General features: G+C 60.7%; 1 protein-coding gene and 1 long non-coding RNA gene across 2 annotated transcripts in view; both read right to left on the bottom strand.

Annotated features, from left to right (window-relative positions):
• The window catches only part of LOC123357540 (mucin-3A-like), a 40,295-nt gene extending 17,382 nt beyond the window's left edge, over nt 1-22,913 (bottom strand). The window contains 14 exon segments of the mRNA XM_045000708.1: nt 507-621; nt 1,907-2,081; nt 12,084-12,163; nt 12,632-12,756; nt 13,606-13,773; nt 14,484-14,655; nt 15,396-15,464; nt 15,934-16,079; nt 17,145-17,206; nt 17,630-17,748; nt 18,621-18,746; nt 19,355-20,395; nt 21,269-21,388; nt 21,545-22,913. Of these exon segments, the coding sequence (XP_044856643.1) occupies nt 507-621; nt 1,907-2,081; nt 12,084-12,163; nt 12,632-12,756; nt 13,606-13,773; nt 14,484-14,655; nt 15,396-15,464; nt 15,934-16,079; nt 17,145-17,206; nt 17,630-17,748; nt 18,621-18,746; nt 19,355-20,395; nt 21,269-21,388; nt 21,545-22,832 (3,806 nt within the window). The 5' untranslated portion in view covers nt 22,833-22,913.
• LOC123357542 lies at nt 9,337-13,717 on the bottom strand. Its single transcript, XR_006575568.1, has 4 exons — nt 13,606-13,717; nt 12,632-12,756; nt 12,084-12,163; nt 9,337-9,767 (listed from the first exon to the last, which is right to left on the bottom strand). It is a non-coding gene; the product is annotated as an uncharacterized LOC123357542 (long non-coding RNA).
• Nucleotides 22,914-26,057: the final 3,144 nt, after the last annotated feature.

Here is a 26,057-nt window from a genome sequence, read left to right as displayed (position 1 = left end):
TCCGCATACAGAAGCTGTTCCACACCCCTCATCATTTTTGTTGCGCTTTTCTTTTCCAATTCCAATATGTGGTTTTTGAGATGGAGCGACTGCATCTGCACGCAGTAGTCAAGGTGTGGGCAGCCCATGGATATATACAGAGGCAATATGATATTTCTGGGCTTATTCTCTATCCCTTCCCTAGTGGTTCCCAACTTTCTGGTCACTTTTCCGGCTGCCGCTGCACATTCAGTGGATGTTTTCAGCGAACTCTCCACAGTGACTGCGAAATATCTTTCTTGAGTGATAGCAGCTAATTTAGACCCCATCATTTTGTGTGCACAGTTAGGATTATGGTTTCCAATGTGCATCACTTTGCATTTATTAACATTGGATTTCATCTGCCATTTTGTTGCCCGGTCACCCAGTTTTGTGAGATCCTTTTGTAGCTCTTCGCAGTCTGCCTGAGTCTTAACTATCTGGAGTAGTTTTGTGTCGTCTGCAAACTTTGCCCCCAAACTGTTTACCCCGTTTTCCAGAACATGGTTGTGGTGGTTCTGTCTGTGATCATGGCGGCTATGGCCAAGAACACGATCTTTTCTGTCATGTCAATGGAAGGGATGTATGGGTCGGGATAGGTAGCTAGATGGGATGTATGGGGACAGACAGAGAACAGAAGAGGGGATGCAAGGAGATGGATAGATAATTGTGGCGTGCCGGCCCTGCTGTGGTTGAGGTGGAGAACCCCATTCTGGGAAGGGTTGACTCTTCTAAGCGCTCCAAGATCCTCATGCTTCCTTGGAATGTTTTGAACTTTGCTGTGCCTCATGGGAACCTGAGCTCGGGTTACTGAACCAAATTTGGGGAAATTCGAGCAAGGGGTTCCCTAGATGCAGCCCTGCTCCAATCAAAAACAGTGTTTCATAATATCCCTTGATTCTGTCAAGGTTTTCTTTCGTGCTTACCTGAGACACAACCCGCAGCTGAGCTCAGTCACTCAGTATTTGTGTGTGTGTCTCGGAGGGTGAGATTACATGGCAATTTTTTAAACAAAATTATTGTGGAATTTTTTGGCGACAGATCAAACTTCTAAATATTTCAGCTGGGAACTGTCACCACTCTGCCTTATGGACATCTTAGTTCAGGCGCCTCATGTCCCCACCTTTTCTCTACAGGCTGGGCTGCCTGCCTAGACTACATCTCCCATGATGCACCATGGTAGCTTTGCCAGAGGAGAAATACTGGTGCATCATGGGAGGTGATCTCCCGCTAGGAAGCCCAGTTTGCAGAGGAGAAGGAAGGTGTGATGCATCCAAACTTCAACTCCCATGAACCATCTCGGCACCGTTTCCAAATAGAACTATTTCCATTTTGGGGAGCTTGATTTGTTCTCATGAGAAGTTGAAATTTCCTGTTGGAAAGCCCAACCAACCTGTGGAACTCATCGCCAGGGGATGTTGTGAAGGACAAAAGTATAACAGAGGAGAACTGGATAAGTCCATGGAGGACAGGACCACGCTAGTCAAGATGGCCAAGGATGCAACCTCATGCTCAAGGTGACCCTAAACCTCTGACTGCCAGAAGCCAAGCGTGGAAGACAGCTGATGTCTCCAAAAGTGCCCTGTTCTGTTCATTCCCCCTGAAACTCTGGTACGGGCCACTGTCGGATGACAGGGTCTTGGGCAAGAAGGACTTTTGGTCTGACCGAGTACGGCCATTCTCATGTTGTTAAAGAGACACTTTTCGCACACCGTAAAAAGTTTTGGTAAAAACCCTGTTTGCCATCAAAACCCAGTTTCAACTGGAGATTTTCGACCTCGCTGGTAGCAGCTGGGCCGCTTCAGGGATGTCGACGCCCTTTCCATCAGCAGCCCCTGGTTGTTCTCTGGCCCAGGAAGACTGATGCCAAGAGAAGGAGCTCAGTTACATTGCTCGGCGTGCCCCTGCTCCATGGGTGCATTGCCACATTCACCCCCATTGGTTGGGCCCCAAGCCAGGCTCCGCCTCTGCTGCCTAACGAGCGGGTTGATCGTTAGCCTGGCAAAGGGTGGGGCTGGCAGACCTGGCCCGGAGGCAAAGCTCCTGCGATGGGCCACATTAGCCTAAGAGGTTACGAAAAACTCAACTTAAGAGGAAAGGTGACAAAAGCCTTTAGAAAATAAGAGTGAGTGGGGAGAGGCCTGAGAACAGGCTCTAGATATTTTCCAAAGAGGACCGGGATCGATCGTTCTCCATGGCCACCGAAGGCAGGACAAGGTGCAATGGGGTTAATCCGGAGCAGGGCAGAGTTTGGCTGGGTTTTAGGAAACCCTTTTCTCACTCTCAGGGGAGCTCGGCTCCAGAACAGGCACCACAGGAGGCCAAGGGGTCCCCATCGCTGAAGGGTTTGAAGAACAGGTTGGACAAATGCCCATCAGGGACAGTCTATGATGCTATGAATCTATTGGGTTTATGGAAAATAGACCCTGTCAGACTAACCCCATTTCTTTTTTTTACGAGATTACAAGTTGGGTTGCTAAAGGGAATAGGGTGGACCTAATGGACTTAGACGTGGGTTTGATTTGGTGCCACACGACATTTTGATGAAGAAGCAAGAACAATATAAAATGAACAGGGCACCCGTCGAATGGATCCAAAACTGGCTAACTGATAGATCTCAAAACGCAACTGTAAATGGGGAATGATCAGCAAACAGGTGCGTTTCTAGTGCAGTCCCGCAGGGATCAGTTCTTGGCCCTACTCTGTTCAACATTTTTATCAATTACCTGGAAGGAAACATAAATCACCACTGATAAAATGTGGAGATGACACAAAACTTGGAGGAGCGGTCAATAAAGACTCATAGAATCATAGAATCTCAGGGTTGGAAGGGACCTCAGGAGGGATCTAGTCCAACGCCCTGCTCAGAGCAGGACCAATTCCCAACTAAATCATCCCAGCCAGGGCTTTGTCAAGCTGGACCTTAAAAACCTCTAAGGAAGGAGATTCCACCACCTCCCTAGGTAACCCATTCCAGTGCTTCACCACCCTACTAGGGAAATAGTGTTTCCTAATATCCAACCTAAACCTCCCCCTCTGCAACTTGAGACCATTGCTCCTTGTTCTGTCATCTGCCACCACTGAGACCAGCCGAGCTCCATCCTCTTTGGAACCCCCCTTCAGGTAGTTGAAAGCAGCTATCAAATCCCCCCTCACTCTTCTCTTCTGCAGACTAAACAATCCCAGTTCCCTCAGCCTCTCCTCATAACTCATGTGCTCCAGCCCCCTCATCATTTTTGTTGCCCTCCGCTGGACTCTTTCCAATTTTTCCACATCCTCCTTGTAGTATGGGGCCCCTACTTATACAACCCAAAATGCCGTTGGCCGTCTTGGCAACAAGGGCCACTGCCGACTCCTATCCAGCTTCTCGTCCACTGTAACCCCCAGGTCCTTTTCTGCAGAACTGCTGCCCAGCCATTCGGTCCCTAGTCTGTAGCAGTGCATGGGATTCTTCCGTCCCAAGGGCAGGACTCTGCACTTGTCCTTGTTGAACCTCATCAGGTTTCTTTTGGCCCAATCCTCTGATTTGTCTAGGTCCCTCTGTATCCTATCCCTACCCTCCAGCATATCAACCACTCCTCCCAGTTTAGTGTCACCTGCGAACTTGCTGAGGGTGCAGCCCACGCCAGACTCAGGGAGCTCAAAGAGAAGGTGAAGAGGTAACATGATCACAGCCTACGTGGGGAACAAATATTTAACAACGGGCTCTCCAATCTCGCAGAGGCAGGTCTAACCCAAACCGAGGGCCGGGAGTTGAAGCCAGACAAATCCAGGTGTCAGTTTTTAACAGGGGGAGTCATTAACCCTCGGAACAATTTCCCAGGGCCGTGGTGCGTTCTCCACCAGTGACAATTGTTAAATCAAGCTTGGCTGTTTCTCTGCTGGCTCTGCTCCAGGAATGACTTGGGGGGCAGCTCTCCGGCCCGGGCACGACAGGGGGTCAGACCACATGAGAGCGTTGGTCCCATCTGGCCTCGGAAGCTATGAATGTAGGAAACCGCCGCTGGGTGGGGCGGGAGCGGGGGACTGGCAGCTGGATCCCGACAGGCGGCGGGGTCGGGAGACGAGGGCGCCTTGCAGAGACCCGCGCTGGGAACCGCCTTTGTGCCGGCCGAGGATGGGGGGAGCCTGTCACGGGCTGAGCTCTGGGACTGGCCGCGGGGGAGCAGCGGGGCACACCCAGATCCATGCGGCCTTGGGGAGACCCCCCCCCAGCCACACCTCCACCCTGAGAGGCTTCAGTGGGACCCTCCTCCCCATCCTCAAATCCCCATCGCTCCCTGAACGCCCCCCGGGACTGAGCGCCACTCACCTGACGTGATGCCCGAGCAGGCAAAGTGGAAGAGGAGCAGGAGGGCAATGAATTTCCTCATCCTGCCCTGCAGAACGCTTGGGTGCAGAGACGCAAAGGCAGCTGTCGGACCCGAGAGGTGGCCCGGGCAGGACCACGCTCAGGGGCGGAGCGGAGCCGGCCCTCACCTGGTGGCAGCCGCGTGGGAACTGAAGGGCGCGGACACGCCGCGGGGAATATCAGCGACCCAGCCCGGACCTTTGTCCCTTGGCTCACAGACTGCGAGCGCCCGCAAGGATGTTGCAGGGTTAGGACAGGGACAATTAACAGGGCGCAATAGCCAAAGTGCAGAGTGAGGCGTGTACCAGGAATTTGGCGGGCAACACCCAGGAACAAGGAAGGAGCTGGCTGCGGGGGGGGGGCACCGATAGATAGATAGATAGATAGATAGATAGATAGATAGATAGATAGAGGGGGTGGATGGGGATAGATAGATAGATAGATAGATAGATAGAGGGGGTGGATGGAGATAGATAGATAAAGGGACCTCAGGAGGGATCTAGTCCAACCCCCTGCTCAAAGCAGGACCAAACCCAACTAAATCATCCCAGACGGGGCTGTGTCAAGCCGGACCTTAAACACTTCTAAGGGTGGAGATCCCACCCCTTCCCTAGGGAACCCATTCCAGTGCTTCACCACCCGCCTAGGGAAACAGTGTTTCCTAATATCCACCCTAGACCTGCCCCACTGCAACTTGAGACCATTGCTCCTTGTTCTGTCATCTGCCACCACTGAGAACAGTCTAGATCCATCCTCTCTGGAACCCCCTTTCAGGCAGTTGAAAGCAGCTATCAAATCCCCCCTCATTCTTCTCTTCTGCAGACTAAACAATCCCAGTTCCCTCAGCCTCTCCTCGTAACTCATGTGCTCCAGCCCCCTCATCATTTTTGTTGCCCTCCACTGGGCTCTTTCCAAGTTTCCCACATCCTTCTTGTAGTGCGGGGCCCAAAACTGGACACAGTAACTCCAGATGAGGCTTCACCAATGCCGAATAGAGGGGAATGATCCCGTCCCTCGATCTGCTGGCAATGCCCCTACTTATACAGCCCACGTTGCCGTTAGCCTCCTTGGCAACAAGGGCCACTGCTGACTCCTATCCAGCTTCTCGTCCACTGTAACCCCCAGGTCCTTTTCTGCAGAGCTGCTGCCTGGCCACTCGGTCCCTAGTCTGTGTCAGTGCCTGGGATTCTTCCATCCCAAGGGCAGGACTTCAGGGGAGCTGGGCGCAAACTGGGGAGCAGCCGGGGGATGATCGAAGGGCGAGAAACCCGACCTAGGGGGTGAGGAGAAATCCGGGCACGTTCAGCGTGGAGGATGTGGGGGGACTTGAGCTCGGCCTGCGGGTCCCATCGCGGGGGGGGGGGGGTCAGAGCCGGTTGGACAAACCCCCGTCAGGGCTGGGCGCAGGGGTTACTGGTCCTGAGGGGGCTGGGCCGGATGCCCTCCGGTGGGGGGGGGGGCTGGGCCGAATACCCCTCAAGGTCGCTCACAGCCCTGACCTGTCCAGGACTAGGTGGAAATTGTCCTCCACCCTGGCACTGCCTGAGCATTGGGAGGGGACGGTTTCCTCAGCGTCTCCTGCTTCTTCAGGAAGCCGGGGCCAGACGCCCGCTCCGTCTACAGGGCTCCACCTCAGGCCCACAGGGTTCAAGGCCGGAGAACCTCCCCCAGCCGCTCCTGCATCCAGCAGTAGTAGGGCTGTTGTCTCCGAGCTGAGATCGGGGCCCCGTCGGGCCGGGCGCCCCCCCCCCCCCCAGACCCTGACCAAAACCAGAGCCTCATAGGGCCTGGCACCGCCCAGACCCAGCTGAGATCAGGCCCCAGGGTGTGCGGGACGGGATGGGACGGTGACGCGGGCGGGGCGGGGCGCCCTGCCTGGCTTGGAGCCGCGCTGTTGCAAGGGGCTCCCCAGGGCGAAAAGTTCGGGACAATCCAGCCGCCTGCACCGCAGATCTTTGCACCGCAATTAGCGCTGCTGACACGGGATGCGCCTTGGGTCTATTTCTGGCGCTGGTGTCATCGCGGCGGGGAGGGAGGGGAAGACACCACCCTCCTTCAGCCGCCATAAAGGCACCGCACCCTGGCCAGTCCTCGCTCCCGGTTACGGCCCGGGAACAGCAGGGCCCCTTATCAGCAGCCGGGTTATCAGCACCGCACGGGGCCGTCGTAAACCAGTCCAAGGTCTGCCACACGAGGAGCCTGCTTCCAGGAGGGCAAGATGGGCCAGGAGCGTCTTCTCGGCCATCTTCAGCCGCTCTGCCAGCCTCGCCCGGGCTCAAAGTCCAGCCGCACCCAGCGGGCAGGAGAGAACGGCCCTGCTACTGCTGCCCGCTCTGGCCCTTCCCTCCTGCGGAGACGGGGGTCCCGCGAGAGGGACCGTGCCTCTTCTTGAGGGATAACAGCCCTACTACTGCCGGCAGCTAACAGGCTCCCTCCTTGGAGGGACCCAGGTTCAAACCCGGCTGACGGGGGCATCGGAGCGGCTGGGCCGCTCCGCCCAGCGCACGCTGCCCCGTCGCCGCCGGGGAAGGTGGCAGGCAGAGGCCAGGTCGGATCCCGGCCTCTGACATCGCCCAGGCGCCTCCGGAGCAGGCAGGAGAACCGGGTGTCGAACTGGTTTCTAACAGAGAGCGACTCGAACCAGGGGGGTTAGCACGTAGGTTTTTGTAGACCCAGTTCGGAGAATGCACCCAGCTCCTCCCCCGCCCCCGGACCGCGCCCAATGGCTCGTGCTCGATTAAAGCATCTCCCAGAAGGGCTCCGGGCTGGGTCGCCCGCCGCCGGCTGATCGATAAAAACGGGAACCAGCCCAGGGCCAATCCCCGCGGGCCCCACCACTGCCCCCTCGACAGTTCCAGCCGGCCCCTAACCCAGCGCGCGGGGGCCCGGTTACTTCGCCGCCCTTCTAGTTTTGTTTCGCAACCTGCCGTGCGGTGCCAAGCCCGGCACCGCCCGGGAGTGACGCTCTCTGACGTCAACGCGATTCGCTTTAGCGTTTGTCATCCCGTCCGCCCCGGAGAGCCGGCTAATCTGCCGGGCTCTGTCCTCCATAAACCCTTAACTACGCCCACCCCCGCTTTCATTCGGGACGACCCAAGTCCCGTATCAGCCGCTCCGGTATCTTGCCCAGATAGCTGGCCCGTTTATCTGCGTTAATATTGGCACACGGCTGGCTCCCTGCCAGTCTTCGGGGTGGGCAGAGCCCTGGGAACGCACCGCAAGTGGGCGCGGAGCAGCCGGGGGACCGTGCCAAGCTGGCATGTCGGTGTGCCGGCGGCTATTCACTCGAGTGTTTGCCTTGGCGCCGCGCCCTCTGCCCGCGCCTCCTTCCCTCCCCCCCCCACCACAAGTTTGTTTTTCACGTGACTCAGCCCCCCTATCTGCCCGGCTGCCATCTGGCTCGGCTGTCACGTGCCGCGATAGCAGGGCCACGTGGGGCCTGCTCAGGTGTTTGGGCACCGCTTCCCCAGCTGGCACAAGCCAGCCCCGGGCTGGGCAGATTGGGGCCGACCCAGCCCCACCCAGGTCCTGGGACAGAGACGCCCCCCTGGCAGCCCGAGCAGCCAGGTTTGGGTACAGATGCCCGGCAGCCGCCAGACCCCCCCCCCCCCGCTCCCTGGTGGGGTGGTACGAAGCGCAGACATGAGCCAGATCTGGGGGGGGGGGGACGACACTGCTCTCACCCCGAGTCTGCCCTGAATTTGGGGGGGGGGTCATACTCCCTGTCTGGACGTCCTGGGGGGGGCTCGGCTGGAGACACAGCTCCTCACTGGGGAGCCTTAGGTCACGAGCGCCCCATTTTCAAAACCCCATCCCCCCCCCAGGCAAGGAAACCCGCTCACGCCTGGCGTTTTCTCACCGTTTTAATTCCCCCTCCGAGAATCCCAACAGCAGAGTTTCATTTCTTACACTAACACGATTTCAGTCCCCGGGGGCTTCGGGGAGCAAAATGCGGGGAGGGGGGGGGAGGCCTGGCTTGCGGGGGTCTGTCATGAGGAGGGGCAGCCCCCACCCGGGGGTGGGGAGATCTGATCCAGGGGCAGAGCAATGGACCTGGCCAATGCTCCAGCGTGGCTCCTTCCCCCGGACGCCTGGGTCCCCGGTCTTCACTGAGAACCCCCTCCCAGCTGGAAACGGGCCGTCCTGCCTTCCCCCGGACGCCCGGGTCCCCGGTCTTCACTGAGAACCCCCTCCCAGCTGGAAACGGGCCGTCCTGCCTTCCCCCGGACGCCCGGGTCCCCGGTCTTCACTGAGAACCCCCTCCCAGCTGGAAACGGGCCGTCCTGCCTTCCCCCGGACGCCCGGGTCCCCGGTCTTCACTGAGAACCCCCTCCCAGCTGGAAACGGGCCGTCCTGCCTCCCCCCGGACGCCTGGGTCCCCGGTCTTCACTGAGAACCCCCTCCCAGCTGGAAACGGGCCGTCCTGCCTTCCCCCGGACGCCCGGGTCCCCGGTCTTCACTGAGAACCCCCTCCCAGCTGGAAACGGGCCGTCCTGCCTTCCCCCGGACGCCTGGGTCCCCGGTCTTCACTGAGAACCCCCTCCCCGCTGGAAACGGGCCGTCCTGCCTTCCCCCGGACGCCTGGGTCCCCGGTCTTCACTGAGAACCCCCTCCCAGCTGGAAACGGGCCGTCCTGCCTTCCCCCGGACGCCTGGGTCCCCGGTCTTCACTGAGAACCCCCTCCCAGCTGGAAATGGGCCGTCCTGCCTTCTCCCGGATGCCTGGGTCCCCTGGCCTCACTGTGGCACCCCTTGGGAACGCACCCCCCTTTCCCCTTACCCCCGTCCCGCCTCTGTTTGCTCAGGGCAAAGGAAACAATTGGAGGTAAACAACACCCCCCCCTCCTGGAAATCACCGGCAGAGGGGCCGGGTGCCAGCCAGCGCCTCCATGGCCTGCCCGTTCTTCCTCTTCGACAAAGCATCTGCTGAACCCGCTGAGCAAACAACCTCAGCGCGGGCAGCCGGGGCCCGGGAAAGCCCCGCCCCGCCCCTGGCACCGGGCTGCCAAAGAGGAACGGACCCCCCCCAGACTCGGGCAGAGCTGGGGACGCTACCATGGCCCAGAGCCCAGTGTCCCACCGCCACCGCCGGCAGCACGGTCCCAATCCCGGCCGCTCCGTGCCTGCCAGTCCCCGGCCGCTGGGCCAGGCCTGGGTCCGCCGTGTCCCTGCCCATGAGGGGGTGGGTCTCAGCAGCAGAGAGTCACCGGCCTGGGGGCGGCTCCGGGTTCACGTCCGGCCCGGGCCCCCCCGGCCTCAGCTCCGCAGGTGTGATGGGCGCAGGTCCCCGGGAGCAGCCTCCTCCGACAGCTGCGGCCGCTGGATCGGTCCTGGATGTCACGGGCCTGAGCGGCCGCTGGGACTCAGAGCCGGGTCACCTGGGGCCGGGCAATTTGGGTCTGGGGAGAGGGGTGGCAGGTTTGTATCATTGGTGGTGGTGCCCAGAACGGGTCCAAGTCACCCCCCCCCCCCGCACACACACACCTGCCTAAGGCTCTGGGAGGGGGGTTGGGTGCTGGGTGCAGGCTCTGGGCTGGGACAGGGAGTTGGGGTGCAGGAGGGGGTTTGGGTGCTGGGTGCGGGATCTAGGAGGGGGTTTGGGTGCTGGGTGCAGGATCTAGGAGGGGGTTTGGGGTGCTGGGTGTGGGATCTAGGAGGGGTTTGGGGTGTTGGGTGCAGGCTCTGGGCTGGGACAGGGAGTTGGGGTGGGGGTGGGGGGTTGGGGTGCTGGGTGTGGGATCTAGGAGGGGTTTGGGGTGCTGGGTGCGGGCTCTGGGCTGGGACAGGGAGTTGGGGTGTTGGAGGGGGTTTAGGGTGCTGGGTGCGGGATCTAGGAGGGGTTTGGGGTGCTGGGTGCGGGCTCTGGGCTGGGACAGGGAGTTGGGGTGTAGGAGGGGGTTTAGGGTGCTGGGTGCGGGATCTAGGAGGGGTTTGGGGTGTTGGGTGCAGGCTCTGGGCTGGGACAGGGAGTTGGGGTGCGGGAGGGGGTTTAGGGTGCTGGGTGCGGGATCTAGGAGGGGTTTGGGGTGTTGGGTGCAGGCTCTGGGCTGGGACAGGGAGTTGGGGTGCGGGAGGGGGTTTGGGGTGCTGGGTGTGGGATCTAGGAGGAGTTTGGGGTGCTGGGACAGGGAGTTGGGGTGCGGGAGGGGATTTGGGTGCTGGGTGTGGGATCTAGGAGGGGGTTTGAGTGCTGGGTGCGGGCTGGGACGGAGTTGGGGTGCAGGAGGGGATTTGGGTGCTGGGTGCGGGATCTAGGAGGGGGTTTGGGGTGCTGGGTGTGGGATCTAGGAGGGGTTTGGGGTGCTGGGTGCGGGCTCTGGGCTGGGACAGGGAGTTGGGGTTTAGGAGGAGTAGGAGGGGGTTTAGGGTGCTGGGTGCGGGATCTAGGAGGGGGTTTGGGGTGCTGAGTGTGGGATCTAGGAGGGGTTTGGGGTGTTGGGTGCAGGCTCTGGGCTGGGACAGGGAGTTGGGGTGCGGGAGGGGATTTGGGTGCTGGGTGCGGGATCTAGGAGGGGGTTTGGGTGCTGGGTGCAGGCTCTAGGAGGGGGTTTGGGGTGCTGGGTGTGGGATCTAGGAGGGGTTTGGGGTGCTGGGTGCGGGCTCTGGGCTGGGACAGGGAGTTGGGGTGTAGGAGGGGGTTTAGGGTGCTGGGTGCGGGATCTAGGAGGGGGTTTGGGGTGCTGGGTGCGGGCTGGGACAGGGAGTTGGGGTGCGAGAGGGGAGTTGGGGTGCTGGGTGCAGGCTCTGGGAGGGGGTTTGGGTGCTGGGTGCAGGCTCTGGGCTGGGACAGGGAGTTGGGGTGCAGGACATGGGCCAGACTGGGGATAAGGAGTTTGGGGTGCAGCGGGCAGGCTTCCCTGGGGCTGGAGTAGGGGGCCAGAGAGAAGGACTCCCCCCAACCCTCTCCTTGCTGGCAGCAGTGAGCCAGGGGGAGGGGAGCCCCCTCCCTGGCCCCCCAGCAGGACACTCACCCAAGCCCCCCCAAGCTTCGGGGGCGGTGCCTGCGGGTAAGAGCAGCATGCAGAGCCGCCTGCCACGCCTCTGCCTAGGAGCCGGACCTGCTTCAGGCCGCTTCCAAGGCGCAGCGCGGCGTCAGGACAGGCAGGAAGCTCACCTTAGCCCCCCGCTGCGTCACCGATCGGGAGCCTGCCCTGAGCCCCCCCAAACCCACAGCCCCCTCCTGCACCCCAAACCGCTCATCCCCAGCCCCACCCCCAACCAGAGCCCTCACCTCCCCTGCGCCCCAACCCACTGCCCCAGCCCAGAGCCGCCTCCCACACCCTGAACCCCTCTGCCCCACCCCCCATCCTGGAGCTCCCACCTGCACCCCACACCCCTCATCCAGGGCCCCACCCCAGAGCCCGCACCCCCGCCCACACCCCAACTCCCTGCCCCAGCCCAGTGAAAGTGAACGAGGGTGAGGGGGGAGAGCGAGACACCGAGGGAGGGGGAATGTAGTGAGTGGGGGGCGGGGCCTCTGGGAAGAGGCGGGGCCTAAGGTGTTCGGGTTTTGTGCGATTAGAAAGTTGGCAACCCGACCCGCAGCCCCCGCCAGCCCTGCCCCCCGCCAGCCCTGCCGGTGCCCCCCACTCCCGACCTGCAGCCCCCGCCAGCCCTGCCCCCCCCGCCAGCCCTGCCGGTGCCCCCCACTCCCGACCCACAGCCCCTGTTAGCCCAGCCCTGCCCCCCGCCCAGCTCTGCCGCTAGCCAAGTACCTGCAGGGACGTGTCCACTTTGTCCAGCGAAGGCCGGAAGGACGAGGAGACTCTGTGGCTGCGGCCGCCGCCCTCAGTCTCTGCAAGCGGCCGCAGAACGGGGTCAGCAGCTACCATTTTGGAGGGGGTGGGGGCGAGTTTCCTCCCCCCTCTGGTGTCCCAGCCCTCCTGCCCTTCCCCCACCACACCCTGGTCCCCTGACCCCACCCTGCCATGCCCCCTCTCCTGCCCCCATTCCACCCCCTCCCTTCCCCAGCCCCCCGCCCCACCCCCGCGGCTAAGGCTGCCCCAGGATCAGCCCTTCCTGGCAGCACCGGCCCCCGCACGTCTGTCCGGCCGGGCGCCCGCTGCACCTGGCCGGTCCCCTGAGCTCAGGCTCCTCCCAGATCTTTGTGCCTCAGGGGTGGCAGCCGAACCCCCCGCCCAGGCGGCCCCCTTCCACCCAGACCCTCTCCCAGCCCCCCGCTGCTCTGCGCCCCCCCAGCAGGACCCCCGAGTGGGGAGGGGAGGCTGGCCGGGGCCCGGAGCCGGGGAATGTGGCTACGCACCTGGGACGTGACCTGGCCAGCTGGGGGCGGACGGGGTGCTGGCCGCGACTCCCGGGGGGGGCGCCTTCCACTCCCACTCCTCGTTGCTGTACCACTGCTCCTGGCTCTCCTCCAGGTCCGCCACGCTGCAGAGGGAGCAGCCGTACCGCCCGTCAGCCCTCAGGCCCGGCCCCACGCGGCCCCCGGCTGCCACCTCCCCAGCTCCAATTTCCATCCCCCCAAATGGCTCAAATTCCCCGGTTCCAAAACGGGCTGGAGCGAGACCCCAGCCCAGCCTGGCGCACGGAGCCCATCAGAGGGGATCGGCCTCCGGACTCGCCCCAAGGATGGAGGCTTGGGGGGGTCCCACAGGACATGTGCCCCCGTCCCCTGGTACTGGAACCCATCTCACACCTGGGGCTTTGCCATCTAGCAGGGGCGGGGACCCAGAGAGACAGGAGATTCCCACCTTGTGCCACAGCTCTAAGAGGGGGTGGAGCAGGACACAGGGGGCCAGTCATGAGCAATCCCCCAGCTCCCACCTGCGCTGGAACAGGGGCTGCGCCGGGGAAAGGGTCGGGCCCAGACTAGGAAGGAGTCTGGTCTGTGACAGAAGCTCATTGCATCGACTCTGAGGGTGAGATTGTCCCTGTCTTCAGTTTCCTCCCGTGCTAGGCTCAGACTTGCGTGATTTGGTTTTATTTTGCTGGGTGACTGACTTTGTTCTGTCTGTTCTTACTGGGAGCCGCTGAAATCCTGCTCCTTATTCCGAGAGCACATCAGGCGGCGTCACAGGGAGGCTTAGGTTGGCCATCAGGAAACACCTCCCAACTGTCGGGGTGGCTAAGCCCGGGAATAAATTGCCCAGGGAGGTGGTGGAATCGCCATCCCTGGAGGTTTCTAAGAGCAGGTCAGACAAACCCCTGTCCGGGATGGGCTAGATCCTGCCCCACTGTGCCTCCCCAGCCCCCGCCCCCCGGGCCCTGCCCCCGCACCTGTGCTTGCCGCTCCAGCGCTGGCGCCAGCAGAGGCAGATGGCCAGGATGAGAATCACCAGCAGCAGCACGGCCAGGCCGAGTGCAACCCCCACTGCCACGCCCACCTTGCTCACGACTTGCTCGCAGTGACTGCCCGTGAACCAGTACCAGTCCGAGTGCTGGCAGCTGCCGAGAGAAGGGGAGACCGTCAGGAGCGTGATTCAGCCCGGACGCCTGGGTTCTCTCCCCAGCTCTGGGAGGGGAATTGGGGCTGGTGGGTCAGAGCAGGGGGGGCTGGGAGCCTGGACTCCTGGGTTCTCTCCTTGGCTCTGGGAGGGGAGTGGGGGCTGGTGGTTAGAGCAGGGCGGGCTGGGAGCCAGGACGCCTGGGTTCTCTCCCCGGCTCTGGGAGGCGAGTGGGGGTTGGTGGTTAGAGTGTGGGGGGTGGGGCTGGGAGCCAGGACTCCTGGGTTCTCTCCCCGGCTCTGGGAGGGGAGTGGGGGTTGGTGGTTGGGGGGGTGGGGCTGGGAGCCAGGACGCCTGGGTTCTCTCCCTGGCTCTGGAAAGGGGAGGGGCCTAGGGGTTAGCGCAGGGATAGGGGAGTTCTGATGTCGGAAGTGGGGGAAAGGGACCCCCGGCCCCGTCAGCAAGGGTTGGTCCCAGCCCCAGTGGCGAGTCTCAGGCCTGACCTGAATCTGCCCAAGACTCCCCAGGAGCAAATACTGAAGAGGGGAGTGACCAGGCCTGTGCCCCAGTAACCCCCCCCCCCCCCGCGTTTTTTGGCCACTCCAGAGGGTGGTGTTTGCACCAGCCGCGGGTTCTTGGCATCCAGGTGCTGCAGCCGGGCCCCGTCCCACTGCCGGGCTCCCCCCCCTCCCCCCAGGCGGTGAGACTCACTAGCAGGTGGGTCCCCCGGGCTGGATGTAGCAGTACCCCCGGCCATTGCAGCCGTAGGGCTCGGGGTGGTGGACGCTGCAGTTGGAGACGCACATCAGGCGCCCCGAGACGTTGACGGGCAGGAAGTATTTCTGGAAGGACGAGCTGATGGTCGAGTTGTTCAGGCATATGCCTGGGGAGACAGGGCCGGAGCAGGTCAGCACGGGCATCCCCCGGCCCCGGCTGGGCCAGCCCCAGAACCACCCTCCCCCGCGAAGGCGGCAGGAAAACACGCCGGGGCTCTGGTTCTGTCTCTGGGCCCCGCCGGCCGCCCCCAGGAACCGGCAGGAGGGGATACAGGCCCTTCCCAGGCCGCTGGAGGCAGCGGGACCCACCCACGACCTCCCAGTGCAGCGTAGTTCCGTTCCCCCCAGTTACGTGGCATGTTGTTCGGGGTGGGATTTCGCTACTTGGCCTCAGGCAGACCTTGTGGCAGTGAGTTCCACCGGCTAATCTGGCATTTCCCCGCCCCCCCAGCTATCGTCGCTTTGGAATTTGCTGCCTGTGTCAGCGTTAACACGCAAACCAGGGGGCATCGGACACCCGCATTCGTCTGCGCTCTGCGCTGTTCGTGACTCCCTAGGCTTCGCCCGCGGCGCAAGGGCCGGACGCCAGAGTGAGACAATGGGAGCCTGGAAACAGGGCCGGTTAACCGGGGGAACCAACTTTCTAGTCCCGGTGGCGGCGGCGCCGTCGCTTGGAGCGTGCGGGCTGACCCGCGACGGGCCGGAAGTCCAGCCGGGCCGGTAACGAAGCGGGCGGTGAATTTCCCAGGGGCCGCGGCAGAGTCTCCACCCATGTCACAGCCGAGGCGGGAGGTTTTACTAACAGACCCAACCCGGCCGCCCCCGGCTCTCTGAGGCTGCTTCTCACCTGCTGTCCTCAGGGGGACGGTGTTGACGTGAGTCGCGTTGGCTCTGAAGCACAATTCCTGTAACTGAGCTGAAAGAGAAGATCCCGACGGTGAGTCGTGCCCCTTGGCACGGACCCCGGATACTTTCCGCCCGGCGGGGCGGTGAGGACCCCAAGGCTGGCCCAGCAGCCATGGGGCTGGAGCTCCGGGAGCAGGCGGGTGGGAGCTATGGGGGTGCCACTAGCGCTGGTCCTGGGGGGCCCGTGCCTGCGGAGAGGGGGGCAGGCTCAGCTGGAGGCCGAGCGGGGAGAAGGGGCCAGCCGGTCTGCGTGACAGATGCAGCGTAGCAAGGGGGGGCTCTGGAGACGCCCCTCGTCTGGCTGGAGCCCCCTGGGAGCCCAAGAAGAGGCAGGAAACGCGGCAGGGGCACATGCCAGGCTCTGCGGGGACGGGATGAGACGCCGGCTCTGCGGGGCGGCTGGCACCTCGCGGCGACCCAGGGAGCTGCTGGGCCCGCGAAAGGGGGGGCCGGCTGGCCAGGGGAGGCGCGGTACAGACCCCGAGAGGAGGCGGCCGAGGCGCCGGTGCAATTGGTGGCGTTGAGCCGCGCGGTGACGTTGGCCACGGCCTCGGTGTAGGCGCTGGCGTAGGTGGCGTAGGGCACCTCCAGGACCACGCGGTGATCCACCACCACGCTGCCCTTGCTGCAGGCCGAGAGGGAGAGAAGAGCCGTCAGGGGGCCACCGTGTGACGCCCAGCCCCGGGCGAAAGGGGACCCTGGCCGCCCCGGTCGGCACCGGCACAGACCGTTACAAGTCCGGTCGGTGGTGCCCTGGGCTGAGGCACCGCGCAGCTCCCGGAAGCGGCCGCCAGGCCCCTGCAGGCCCATGGCACGTGGGCGGACAGTGAGGCTCCACACGGTGCCCTCGCACCTGCAGGCGTCGCCCCCACAGCTCCCATTGGTCAGGGTTCCCGGCCAATGGGAGCTGCGGAGCCGGCCCTCGGGGAGGGGCTGCGTGGGGCACCTCACTGGCCGCCCGTGTGCCTAGGGGCTGCAGGGACCTGGTGGCAGCTTCCTGCAAGCCGTGGTAAGCGCTGCAGGGACCCCGCACCCTGGACCCCTCCTGCACCCCAACCCAGAGCCCTCCCCTCCCCAAACTCCCTCCAGGAACCCGCACCCCCCAGCACCCCAACCTTCTGCTCCAACCCCCCCAGCACCCCAAGCCCCTCATCCCCGGCCCCACCCCAGAGCTCGCCCCCCCCAGCGAGAACCCGCCCCCCCTCCCACACTCCGAATCCCTCGGCCCCAGCCTCCCTCCTGCACCCCAAACCCCTCATCCCCGGCCACACCTCACAGCTCACCCCCCCCAGCGAGAACACGCACCCCCTCCCACACTCCGAATCCCTCGGCCCCAGCCTCCCTCCTGCACCCCAAACCCCTCATCCCCGGCCCCACCCCAGAGCTCGCCCCCCCAGCGAGAACCCGCACCCCCTCCCACACTCCGAATCCCTCGGCCCCAGCCTCCCTCCTGCACCCCAAGCCCCTCCTCCCCGGCCCCACCGCAGAGTCCAAACCCCCAGCTGGAGTCCTCGCCCCCCACCCCTGCCCCCCAACCCCCTGCCCCAGCCCATTGAAAGGGAGGGAGTGAGTGAGTGAGGGTGGGGGGATAGAGCGAGCAGGGGTGGGGCCTCAGGGAAGGGGCGGGGCTGTTTGATTTTGTGCCACTAGAAAGTTGGCAACCCTTCCCCTCCGCGTCCCCGCGCCTCACCTCAGCCGGATCACCTCGATGCGCAGGAACCCGGGCACCGTCTGCTTGTAGATCGGGTCCATCTGCAAGAGCGGGGGCTCAGCACGGCGGGTGTAAGTGCTCCCCCCCCAGCTCCACGGAGCCCCGGCCCCCTTCCCTGCGCTCTGCACGGCCCTGCCCCACTGCAGCAGCTGCCCCCCACCCAGCAGAGACTCTGCTCCCCCAACCCAGTGGGATGCTCCTCCCATGGCTCAACCCAACCCCGGGGACCATGTGCAGCTGAGCCGCCCCCCACGTGCCAAAGCCCTGACCCTCCCCTAATGCATTGCACCAGGGGACGCAGCGGCCCCATACGAGGCACTGCCTCCACCGACCCTGCCATCTCCCCCCTCCGCGGCGCGCCGCACCCCATCTCTGCCCCCCACTACAGCAGTTCCCCCTTCACCCACAGCTCCGCGCATGCACCCCCCAACCCCCCGGCAGCTGCTGAGCCCCGTCTCCCTCACCAGGATGATGAAGGTTTCCACAAACGCTTTGAACGCCTCGGACGTCGGATCCTCCAGGCTTGGGGAGAAGTTCGCGTTCGTCACCACCACGGTGACATTGATCTCCGCCGACACCACATCTGCAAGCGGGAAACAACGTGCCGCGTTGGCAGCCCCGAGCCGGGGACGGGAGGGGGGGCTCGCCAGGCTGGGTTAAGACACCACGAGATCGGGACAGGGGTAATTCAGAGTTTGGCTCCTATTCCGAGTCGGACGTCATGGGAGAATCCGGGAACTGCCGGGCCGGAAGGGACCATGAGTCCAGCCCCCCGCGCTGAGCCCAGGACCAGTAACCCCCAGTGACGGGACCCCCCCGTGTCACCTGTGTTTGTCCAACCTGCTCTGAAACCCCCCCAGTGACGGGACCCCCCCGTGTCACCTGTGTTTGTCCAACCTGCTCTGAAACCCCCCCAGTGACGGGACCCCCCCCCCTCGTGTCACCTGTTCCGGAGCCGAGCTCCCCGGAGAGCCAGGAAGCGTATCCTAAAACCCAGCCGAGCTCGGCCCTGCTCCGGATTAAGCCCCTGGCTCTTTGACCTGCCTTCGGGTCACCTATCACCCTTGGATCGTCCCCCGGCTGCTCCCCAGTTTTCCCCCCAGATCCCCTAAGGTGCCCAGAGCTGGCCACAGCCCCCCCAGCTGGGGGTTCACCGGTGCCAACAGAGCAGGACGACCCCCTCCCCCCGTCACACACCCGGGGTCGATATTAGCCTTGTTTTCACCCGTGTCACGTTGTCGGCTTGTGCGATGCCGTTGGAAAAGAGACGAGTGTCAGTCACGGGCCGCAGCGCAGGGACACAAACCCCGGTAAAACCACCAGGGTCGCCGATGCGGCCAGCGGGACCGTGAGCCCGGGAAAGGGGCTCGTGAACCAAACTCTTGGGAGCAAGCTGCTAAGGCTCGGGGTCCGACGGGGACCCCCAGAGCGATGGGGGAGGCCGGAGCCACTCACCGACGTTGACGTCGTTCATCACCGTTTCGCACTGCTCCCCTGTAAAGCCGGGCAGGCAGAGACACTTGTTCGCAAGGGGTGTCCCTCCGTTCTGGCACCTCAGGGGCTCCAGCGTGGTGGCGGGAACTTCAGGGGAGCAAGGAGAGAAATGGGACTGAATGAGGATATAAACCTGAAAGGGACCCCTCCTCCGGTGCTGAGATGCGGCTACCTCTGGAGCGTGGCAGCTGGTTACGCAGGGAACCCTTTCCCGGCGCTGAGATGCAGCCACCTCTGGGGCAGCATGGCTGGTTATATAGGGACCCCTCGCCCGGCGCTGAGATGCAGCCACCTCTGGGGCGGGGCGGCCGGTTACCCAGGGAACCCTCGCCCGGCGCTGAGATGCAGCCACCTCTGGGGCGGGGCAGCCGGTTACCCAGGGACCCCTCGCCCGGCGCTGAGATGCGGCCACCTCTGAGGTGAGCGTGGGAAATGGTAATGGTTTCTAGCCAGGAATTTACTTCATATCCCAGTTAGCCACTGACGAGGATGATGTTATTTTGGTGTGTGACTGTAGCCCCTGCATGCCCCAAACCGTAATGAGGACCCCATCGTGCTGGGCACTAAACCTGCCCCGATTGAGATCAGGGGCCCCGTGGTGCTGGTCAGTGGCTGAGCCAGGAAGAGAGTCTAGGAATCCCAGTCTGCTGCCCCCTATCTTACTCATTGAACCCACATAGAAACCCACAACTCACCCGCAGTGGTTGTGGTACCAGTGGTGTTTGCGGGGTGGCTGCTGGTCACTGGGATTTTGGTTGGCACAGTCATGGAAGTACGTGTGCTGCTAGACTGAGTCTGGGTGAAATGGCTGGTCACGGTGCTGGGTTTCCTCGTGGGAGCCGAAGAGCCTGTCGAGACGGGAAGAGGAGGAACCATAGACCGTGTAGAAGACACTCGACTTGTGGCTGGCTCTGAAGTCATCACTGTGCTAGAGACGCCGGAGGTGGACCTTGCGGCGGTAGGCAAAGAAACAGTCGTCGTCAACGTTTTCTCATGGGTGGTGGATTTGGTTGGACTTGGAACAAAACGGGTTGTCACTGGCAGTGTCTCATTGTGGGTGGATGCCGGAGGACTTGAGTAGGAAAATGTTGGCACCAGGGTGGTCTCGTTGGCGGTGGATGAAGATATGGTTGTCGCTTTTGTCTTTACGGTAGCCTTGGTGGAAGATGTGGTCACAGTCGGCTGAGGAGAGACTGTTGTGAAAGTTGTCTGTCGGCTGCTGAATTCCCCTGTGTTAGGGACAGAAAGAGTTGTTACTCCTCTACTTTCCGTATTCGTGAATTCAGTACGAGTTGGATGGAGAGGGGCCAACGTCACGGTTGTCTTATTGCTGGTGTATTCAGGTAAGGTTGTATGGGACACAGACGTCATTGTGCTACTCTCGATGGAAGATGTTGACACAATGGGCTGAGAGGAGGCTGTTGTCAAGCTTGTCGCACTGGTGGAGATTTCGCTTGTAGCAGACGCAGAAAGAGTTGTTGCCACTGTCGTTTGGTTGTGAGTGAGTTCTGTACTTGGGACATATGGAGTTGAGGCTACGGTGGTCCCATTATTTGGGAATTCAGTCGTAATAGTGGAAGGACTAGTTGCCTTGGTTCTCTCACTGGCGGGGAATTCAGGCACGGTTGTATGGGATACAGATGTCATTGTGGTACTCTCCGTGGAAGATGTCACTACAGTTGGCTGGGATGTGACTGTTGTCAAGTTTGTCTCACTGGTGGGGCTTTCTGCTGTAGCTGTCACAGAGAGCGTGGAAGACCTTGTGAATTCAGTAGCTGTTGGCTGGGAAAGCCTTGTTGTGAGTGTTGTCTCATTAGTGGGGACTTCAGACATGGTTGAATAGCGCTCAGTTGTCTTTCCAGTGCTTCTTGCCAAAGTTGTCTCCTTTCTGGTGGACTCTAACACAGTTGAGTGGGCGAGAGATGTCGCTGAAGGGCTCTGAGTGAAAGGGGTGCTCAGAGCTTGTTGGGAGGTGGCCGTTGTAGAGTTTGTCTCAAGTGTGGAGATTTCACGTGTAACAGGTACAGAGAGAGTTGTTGATATTGTGGTCTCAGCATGGGTAGATTTTGCTGCAGTTTGTACAGGAACACTAGTTGCCATGGTAGTCTCACTGCCTGTGAATTCTGTAAAAGTCAGATGTGGAGGAGTTGTCGTCAGGGGTCTGGCACTGGTAATGAATTCAGGAAGTGTTGTGTGTGACACGTTTGTTGTTCTAGTACTCTCAGTAGAAGATGTTGTTACAACTGGAGAGCGAGTAGCTGTTGTTGAGGCTGTCTCGCTAGTGGATGTTTCAGATGGAGCGGACGCAGAGGGCGTTGTTGAAAATGTTGTTTCACGGTTGGTAAATTCTGTTGAAGCTGGAGCAGAAACTGTTGTTGACAGAGTCGTTTCATCGTTGGTGGTTTCGGAAACGGTTGTGTGAGAGACAGGAGTCAAGAAGGTGCTGTGGGGGGAAGAGCTGGTCACCATTGGCGGTGGAGAGGATGTGGCTGAGGTTGTCTCACTGTTGCTTGTTTCCATTGTGGTGTGCACTGATGATGTTATCGCATTGGGTGTGGATGTCTCTGTCATTGGAAGAGAAGGGGAGTTTGCCATGGTAGTCTCCGTACTTGTGAATTCAGTCCCAGTTGGATGAGGAGGAACCAATGTCACGGTTGTCTCATTGGTGGTGAATTCAGAGACCACTGGCTGTGTGACAGTCGTCCGTATGGGACTTTCACTGGAAGATGCTGTCAGAGGAGACGGGGAAGCAGTCGTAAGACTTTTCTCCCTTGTGGAAATTTCGGGTGTGCTCAGGACCGGAAAAGAGGTTGCCATGGGAGTCTCACTGCTTGTATATTCACTAAAAGTAGGGGGAAGAGAAGTTGTTGTCACGGTTGTCTCACTGGGGAAAGTTTCAGGTAGTGTTGAGAGAGAGACTCTTGTTGTTATCTCCCTGGAAGATGTTGATACAACTGCAGAGTGAGTAGCTCTCGTGGACACTGTCTCGCTAGTGGATGTTATAGATGGAGCGGACGCAGAGGTTGTCGTTGACAATGTTGTTTCACGGTTGGTAAATTCTGTTGAAGCTGGAGCAGAAACTGTTGTTGACAGAGTCGTTTCATCGTTGGTGGTTTCAGAAAGGGTTGTGTGAGAGACAGAAGTCAAGAAGGTGCTGTGGGGGGAAGAGCTGGTCACCGTTGGCGGTGAGGAGGATGTGGCTGAGGTTGTCTCACTGATGCTTGTTTCCACTGTGGTGTGCACTGAAGATGTTATGGCATTGGGTGTGGATGTCTCTGTCATTGGAAGAGAAGGGGAGTTTGCTAGCGTAGTCTCCGTACTTGTGAATTCACTACCAGTTGGATGGGGAGGAACCAATGTCACGGTTGTCTCATTGCTGGTGAATTCAGAGACCGCTGGCTGTGTGATGGTGCTGGCCTCGGCGGTGGATGTTGGGCTGGCAGGGCTGGGCGTGGAGATGGACTCGGACATGGTGCTGGCCTCGGTCGCAGAGCTTGGGCTGTAACCGCTGGGTGTGGAGACTGGCTCAGAGACAGTGCTGGCCTCGGCTCCGGAGGTCAGGCTTGAAGCACTGGACGAGGGAACAGACTCAGAGACGGTGTGGGTCTCGGCCGTGGAGGTCAGGCTGGTAGCGCTGGGCTTGGATATGGATTCAGTGCTCAGGACCGGAAGGGAGGTTGCCATGGGAGTCTCACTGCTTGTATATTCACTAAAAGTAGGGGGAAGAGAAGTTGTTGTTACGGTTGTCTCACTGGGGAACGTTTCAGGTAGTGTTGAGAGAGACACACGTGTTGTTATCTCCCTGGAAGATGTTGATACAACTGCAGAGTAAGTAGCTCTCGTGGCCACTGTCTTGCTAGGGGATGTTTCAGATGGAGCAGATGCAGAGGGTGTTGTTGACAATGTTGTTTCATAGTTGGTAAATTCTGTTGAAGCTGGAGCAGAAACTGTTGTTGACAGAGTCGTTTCATCATTGGTGGTTTCGGAAAGGGTTGTGTGAGAGACAGGAGTCAAGAAGGTGCTGTGGGGGGAAGAGCTGGTCACCGTTGGCGGTGGAGAGGATGTGGCTGAGGTTGTCTCACTGTTGCTTGTTTCCACTGTGGTGTGCACTGAAGCTGTTATGGCATTGGGTGTGGATGTCTCTGTCATTGGAAGAGAAGGGGAGTTTGCCATGGTAGTCTCCGATCTTGTGAATTCAGTACCAGTTGGATGAGGAGGAACCAATGTCACGGTTGTCTCATTGGTGGTGAATTCAGAGACCGCTGGCTGTGTGATGGTGCTGGCCTCGGCGGTGGATGTTGGGCTGGCAGGGCTGGGCGTGAAAATGGACTCGGACATGGTACTGGCCTTGGTCGCAGAGCTCGGGCTGTAACCGCTGGCTGTGGAGATGAGCTCAGAGACAGTGCTGGCCTCGGCTGCGGAGGTCACGCTTGAAGCACTGGACGAGGGAACAGACTCGGAGACGGTGTGGGTCTCGGCCGTGGAGGTGAGGCTTGAAGCACTGGACGAGGGAACAGACTCGGAGACGGTGTGTGTCTCGGCCGTTGAGGTCAGGCTGGAATCGCTGGGCTTAGATATGGATTCAGTGCTCAGGACTGGAAGGGAGGTTGCCATGGGAGTCTCACTGCTTGTATATTCACTAAAAGTAGGGGGAAGAGAAGTTGTTGTTACGGTTGTCTCACTGGGGAACGTTTCAGGTAGTGTTGAGAGAGAGACACTTGTTCTTATCTCCCTGGAAGATGTTGATACAACTGCAGAGTGAGTAGCTCTCGTGGCCACTGTCTCGCTAGTGGATGTTTCAGATGGAGCGGACACAGAGGGTGTTGTTGACAATGTTGTTTCATGGTTGGTAAATTCTGTTGAAGCTGGAGCAGAAACTGTTGTTCCCAGAGTCGTTTCATCGTTGGTGGTTTCGGAAAGGGTTGTGTGAGAGATAGAAGTCAAGAAGGTGCTGTGGGGGGAAGAGCTGGTCACCATTGGCGGTGAGGAGGATGTGGCTGAGGTTGTCTCACTGTTGCTTGTTTCCACTGTGGTGTGCACTGAAGATGTTATGGCATTGGGTGTGGATGTCTCTGTCATTGGAAGAGAAGGGGAGTTTGCTAGGGTAGTCTCCGTACTTGTGAATTCAGTCCCAGTTGGATGGGGAGGAACCAATGTCACGGTTGTCTCATTGGTGGTGAATTCAGAGACCACTGGCTGTGTAATGGTGCTGACCTTGGCGGTGGAGGTCGGGCTCCCAGGGCTGGGCGTGGAGACGGACTCGGACATAGTGCTGGCCTCGGTCGCAGCGCTCGGGCTGTAACCGCTGGGTGTGGAGACAGGCTTAGAGACAGTGCTGGCCTCGGCTGTGGAGGTCGGGCTCGAAGAGCTAGATGAGGGAACAGACTCGGAGATGGTGTGGGTTTCCGCCGTGGAGGTCGGGCTCGAAGCGCTGGAAGAGGGAACAGACTGAGAGACGGTGTGGGTTTCCGCCGTGGAGGTCGGGCTCGAAGCGCTGGATGAGGGAACAGACTGAGAGACGGTGTGGGTTTCCGCCGTGGAGGTCGGGCTCGAAGCGCTGGAAGAGGGAACAGACTCAGAGACGGTGTGGGTTTCAGCCATGGAGGTCGGGCTCGAAGCGCTGAATGAGGGAACAGACTGAGAGAGGGTGTGGGTTTCGGCCGTGGAGGTCGGGCTCGAAGCGCTGGATGAGGAAACAGACTCAGAGACGGTGTGGGTTTCAGCTGTGGAGGTCGGGCTCGAAGCGCTGGATGAGGGAACAGACTGAGACACGGTGTGGGTTTCGGCCGTGGAGGTCGGGCTCGAAGCGCTGGATGAGGGAACAGACTCAGAGACGGTGTGGGTTTCAGCCATGGAGGTCGGGCTCGAAGCGCTGGATGAGGGAACAGACTGAGACACGGTGTGGGTTTCGGCCGTGGAGGTCGGGCTCGAAGCGCTGGAAGAGGGAACAGACTCAGAGACGGTGTGGGTTTCAGCCATGGAGGTCGGGCTCGAAGCGCTGAATGAGGGAACAGACTGAGAGACGGTGTGGGTTTCGGCCGTGGAGGTCGGGCTCGAAGCGCTGGATGAGGAAACAGACTCAGAGATGGTGTGGGTCTCAGCTGTGGAGGTCGGGCTCGAAGCGCTGGATGAGGGAACAGACTGAGAGACGGTGTGGGTTTCCGCCGTGGAGGTCGGGCTCGAAGCACTGGATGAGGGAACAGACTCAGAGATGGTGTGGGTCTTAGCTGTGGAGGTCGGGCTCGAAGCTCTGGACGAGGGAACAGACTTGGAGACGGTGCTGGCCTCAGCCGAGGAGGATGAGCCGGAAGCGCTGGGCGTGGAGACAGACTCGGAGATGGTGTGGGTTTTGGCCGTGGAGGTCGGGCTTGAAGCGCTGGACGAGGGAACAGACTCGGAGACGGTGTGGGTCTCGGCCGTGGAGGTCAGGCTGTTAGCACTGGGCTTGGATATGGATTCAGTGCTCAGGGCGGGAAGGGAGGTTGCCATGGGAGTCTCACTGCTTGTATATTCACTAAAAGTAGGGGGAAGAGAAGTTGTTGTCACGGTTGTCTCACTGGGAAAACTTTCAGGTAGTGTTGAGAGAGAGACACTTGTTATTTCCCTGGAAGATGTTGATACAACTGCAGAGTGAGTAGCTCTCGTGGCCACAGTCTCGCTAGTGGATGTTTCAGATGGAGAGGACGCAGAGGGTGTTGTTGACAATGTTGTTTCACGTTTGGTAAATGCTGTTGAAGCTGGAGCAGAAACGGTTGTTGCCAGAGTCGTGTCATTTGTGGTGGTTTCGGAAAGTGTTGTGTGAGAGACAGAAGTCAAGAAGGTGCTGTGGGGGGAAGAGTTGGTCAGCGTTGGTGGTGGAGAGGATGTGGCTGAGGTTGTCTCACTGTTGCTTGTTTCCATTGTGGTGTGCACTGAAGATGTTATGGCATTGTGTGTGGATGTCTCTGTCATTGGAAGAGAAGAGCTTGCCATGGTAGTCTCCGTACTTGTGAATTCAGTACCAGTTGGATGGGGAGGAACCAATTTCATGGTTGTCTCATTGGTGGTGAATTCAGAGACCGCTGGCTGTGTGATGGTGCTGACCTTGGTGGTGGAGGTTGGGCTGGCAGGGCTGGGCGTGGAGACAGACTCGGAAATGGTGTGGGTTTCAGCCGTGGAGGTCGGGCTCGAAGCGCTGGATGAGGGAACAGACTGAGAGACGGTGTGGGTCTCAGCTGTGGAGGTCGGGCTCGAAGCTCTGGACGAGGGAACAGACTTGGAGACGGTGCTGGCCTCGGCCGTGGAGGACGAGCCGGAAGCGCTAGGCGTGGAGACAGACTCGGAGATGGTGTGGGTCTCGGCCGTGGAGGTCGGGCTCGAAGCGCTGGGTTTGGATATGGATTCAGTGCTCAGGACGGG

Source organism: Mauremys mutica, unplaced genomic scaffold, assembly GCF_020497125.1.
Source record: "Mauremys mutica isolate MM-2020 ecotype Southern unplaced genomic scaffold, ASM2049712v1 000752F_np12_obj, whole genome shotgun sequence".
Classification (NCBI taxonomy): Eukaryota; Metazoa; Chordata; order Testudines; family Geoemydidae; genus Mauremys; species Mauremys mutica.
This window is presented reverse-complemented; position numbering and strand designations above follow the sequence as displayed.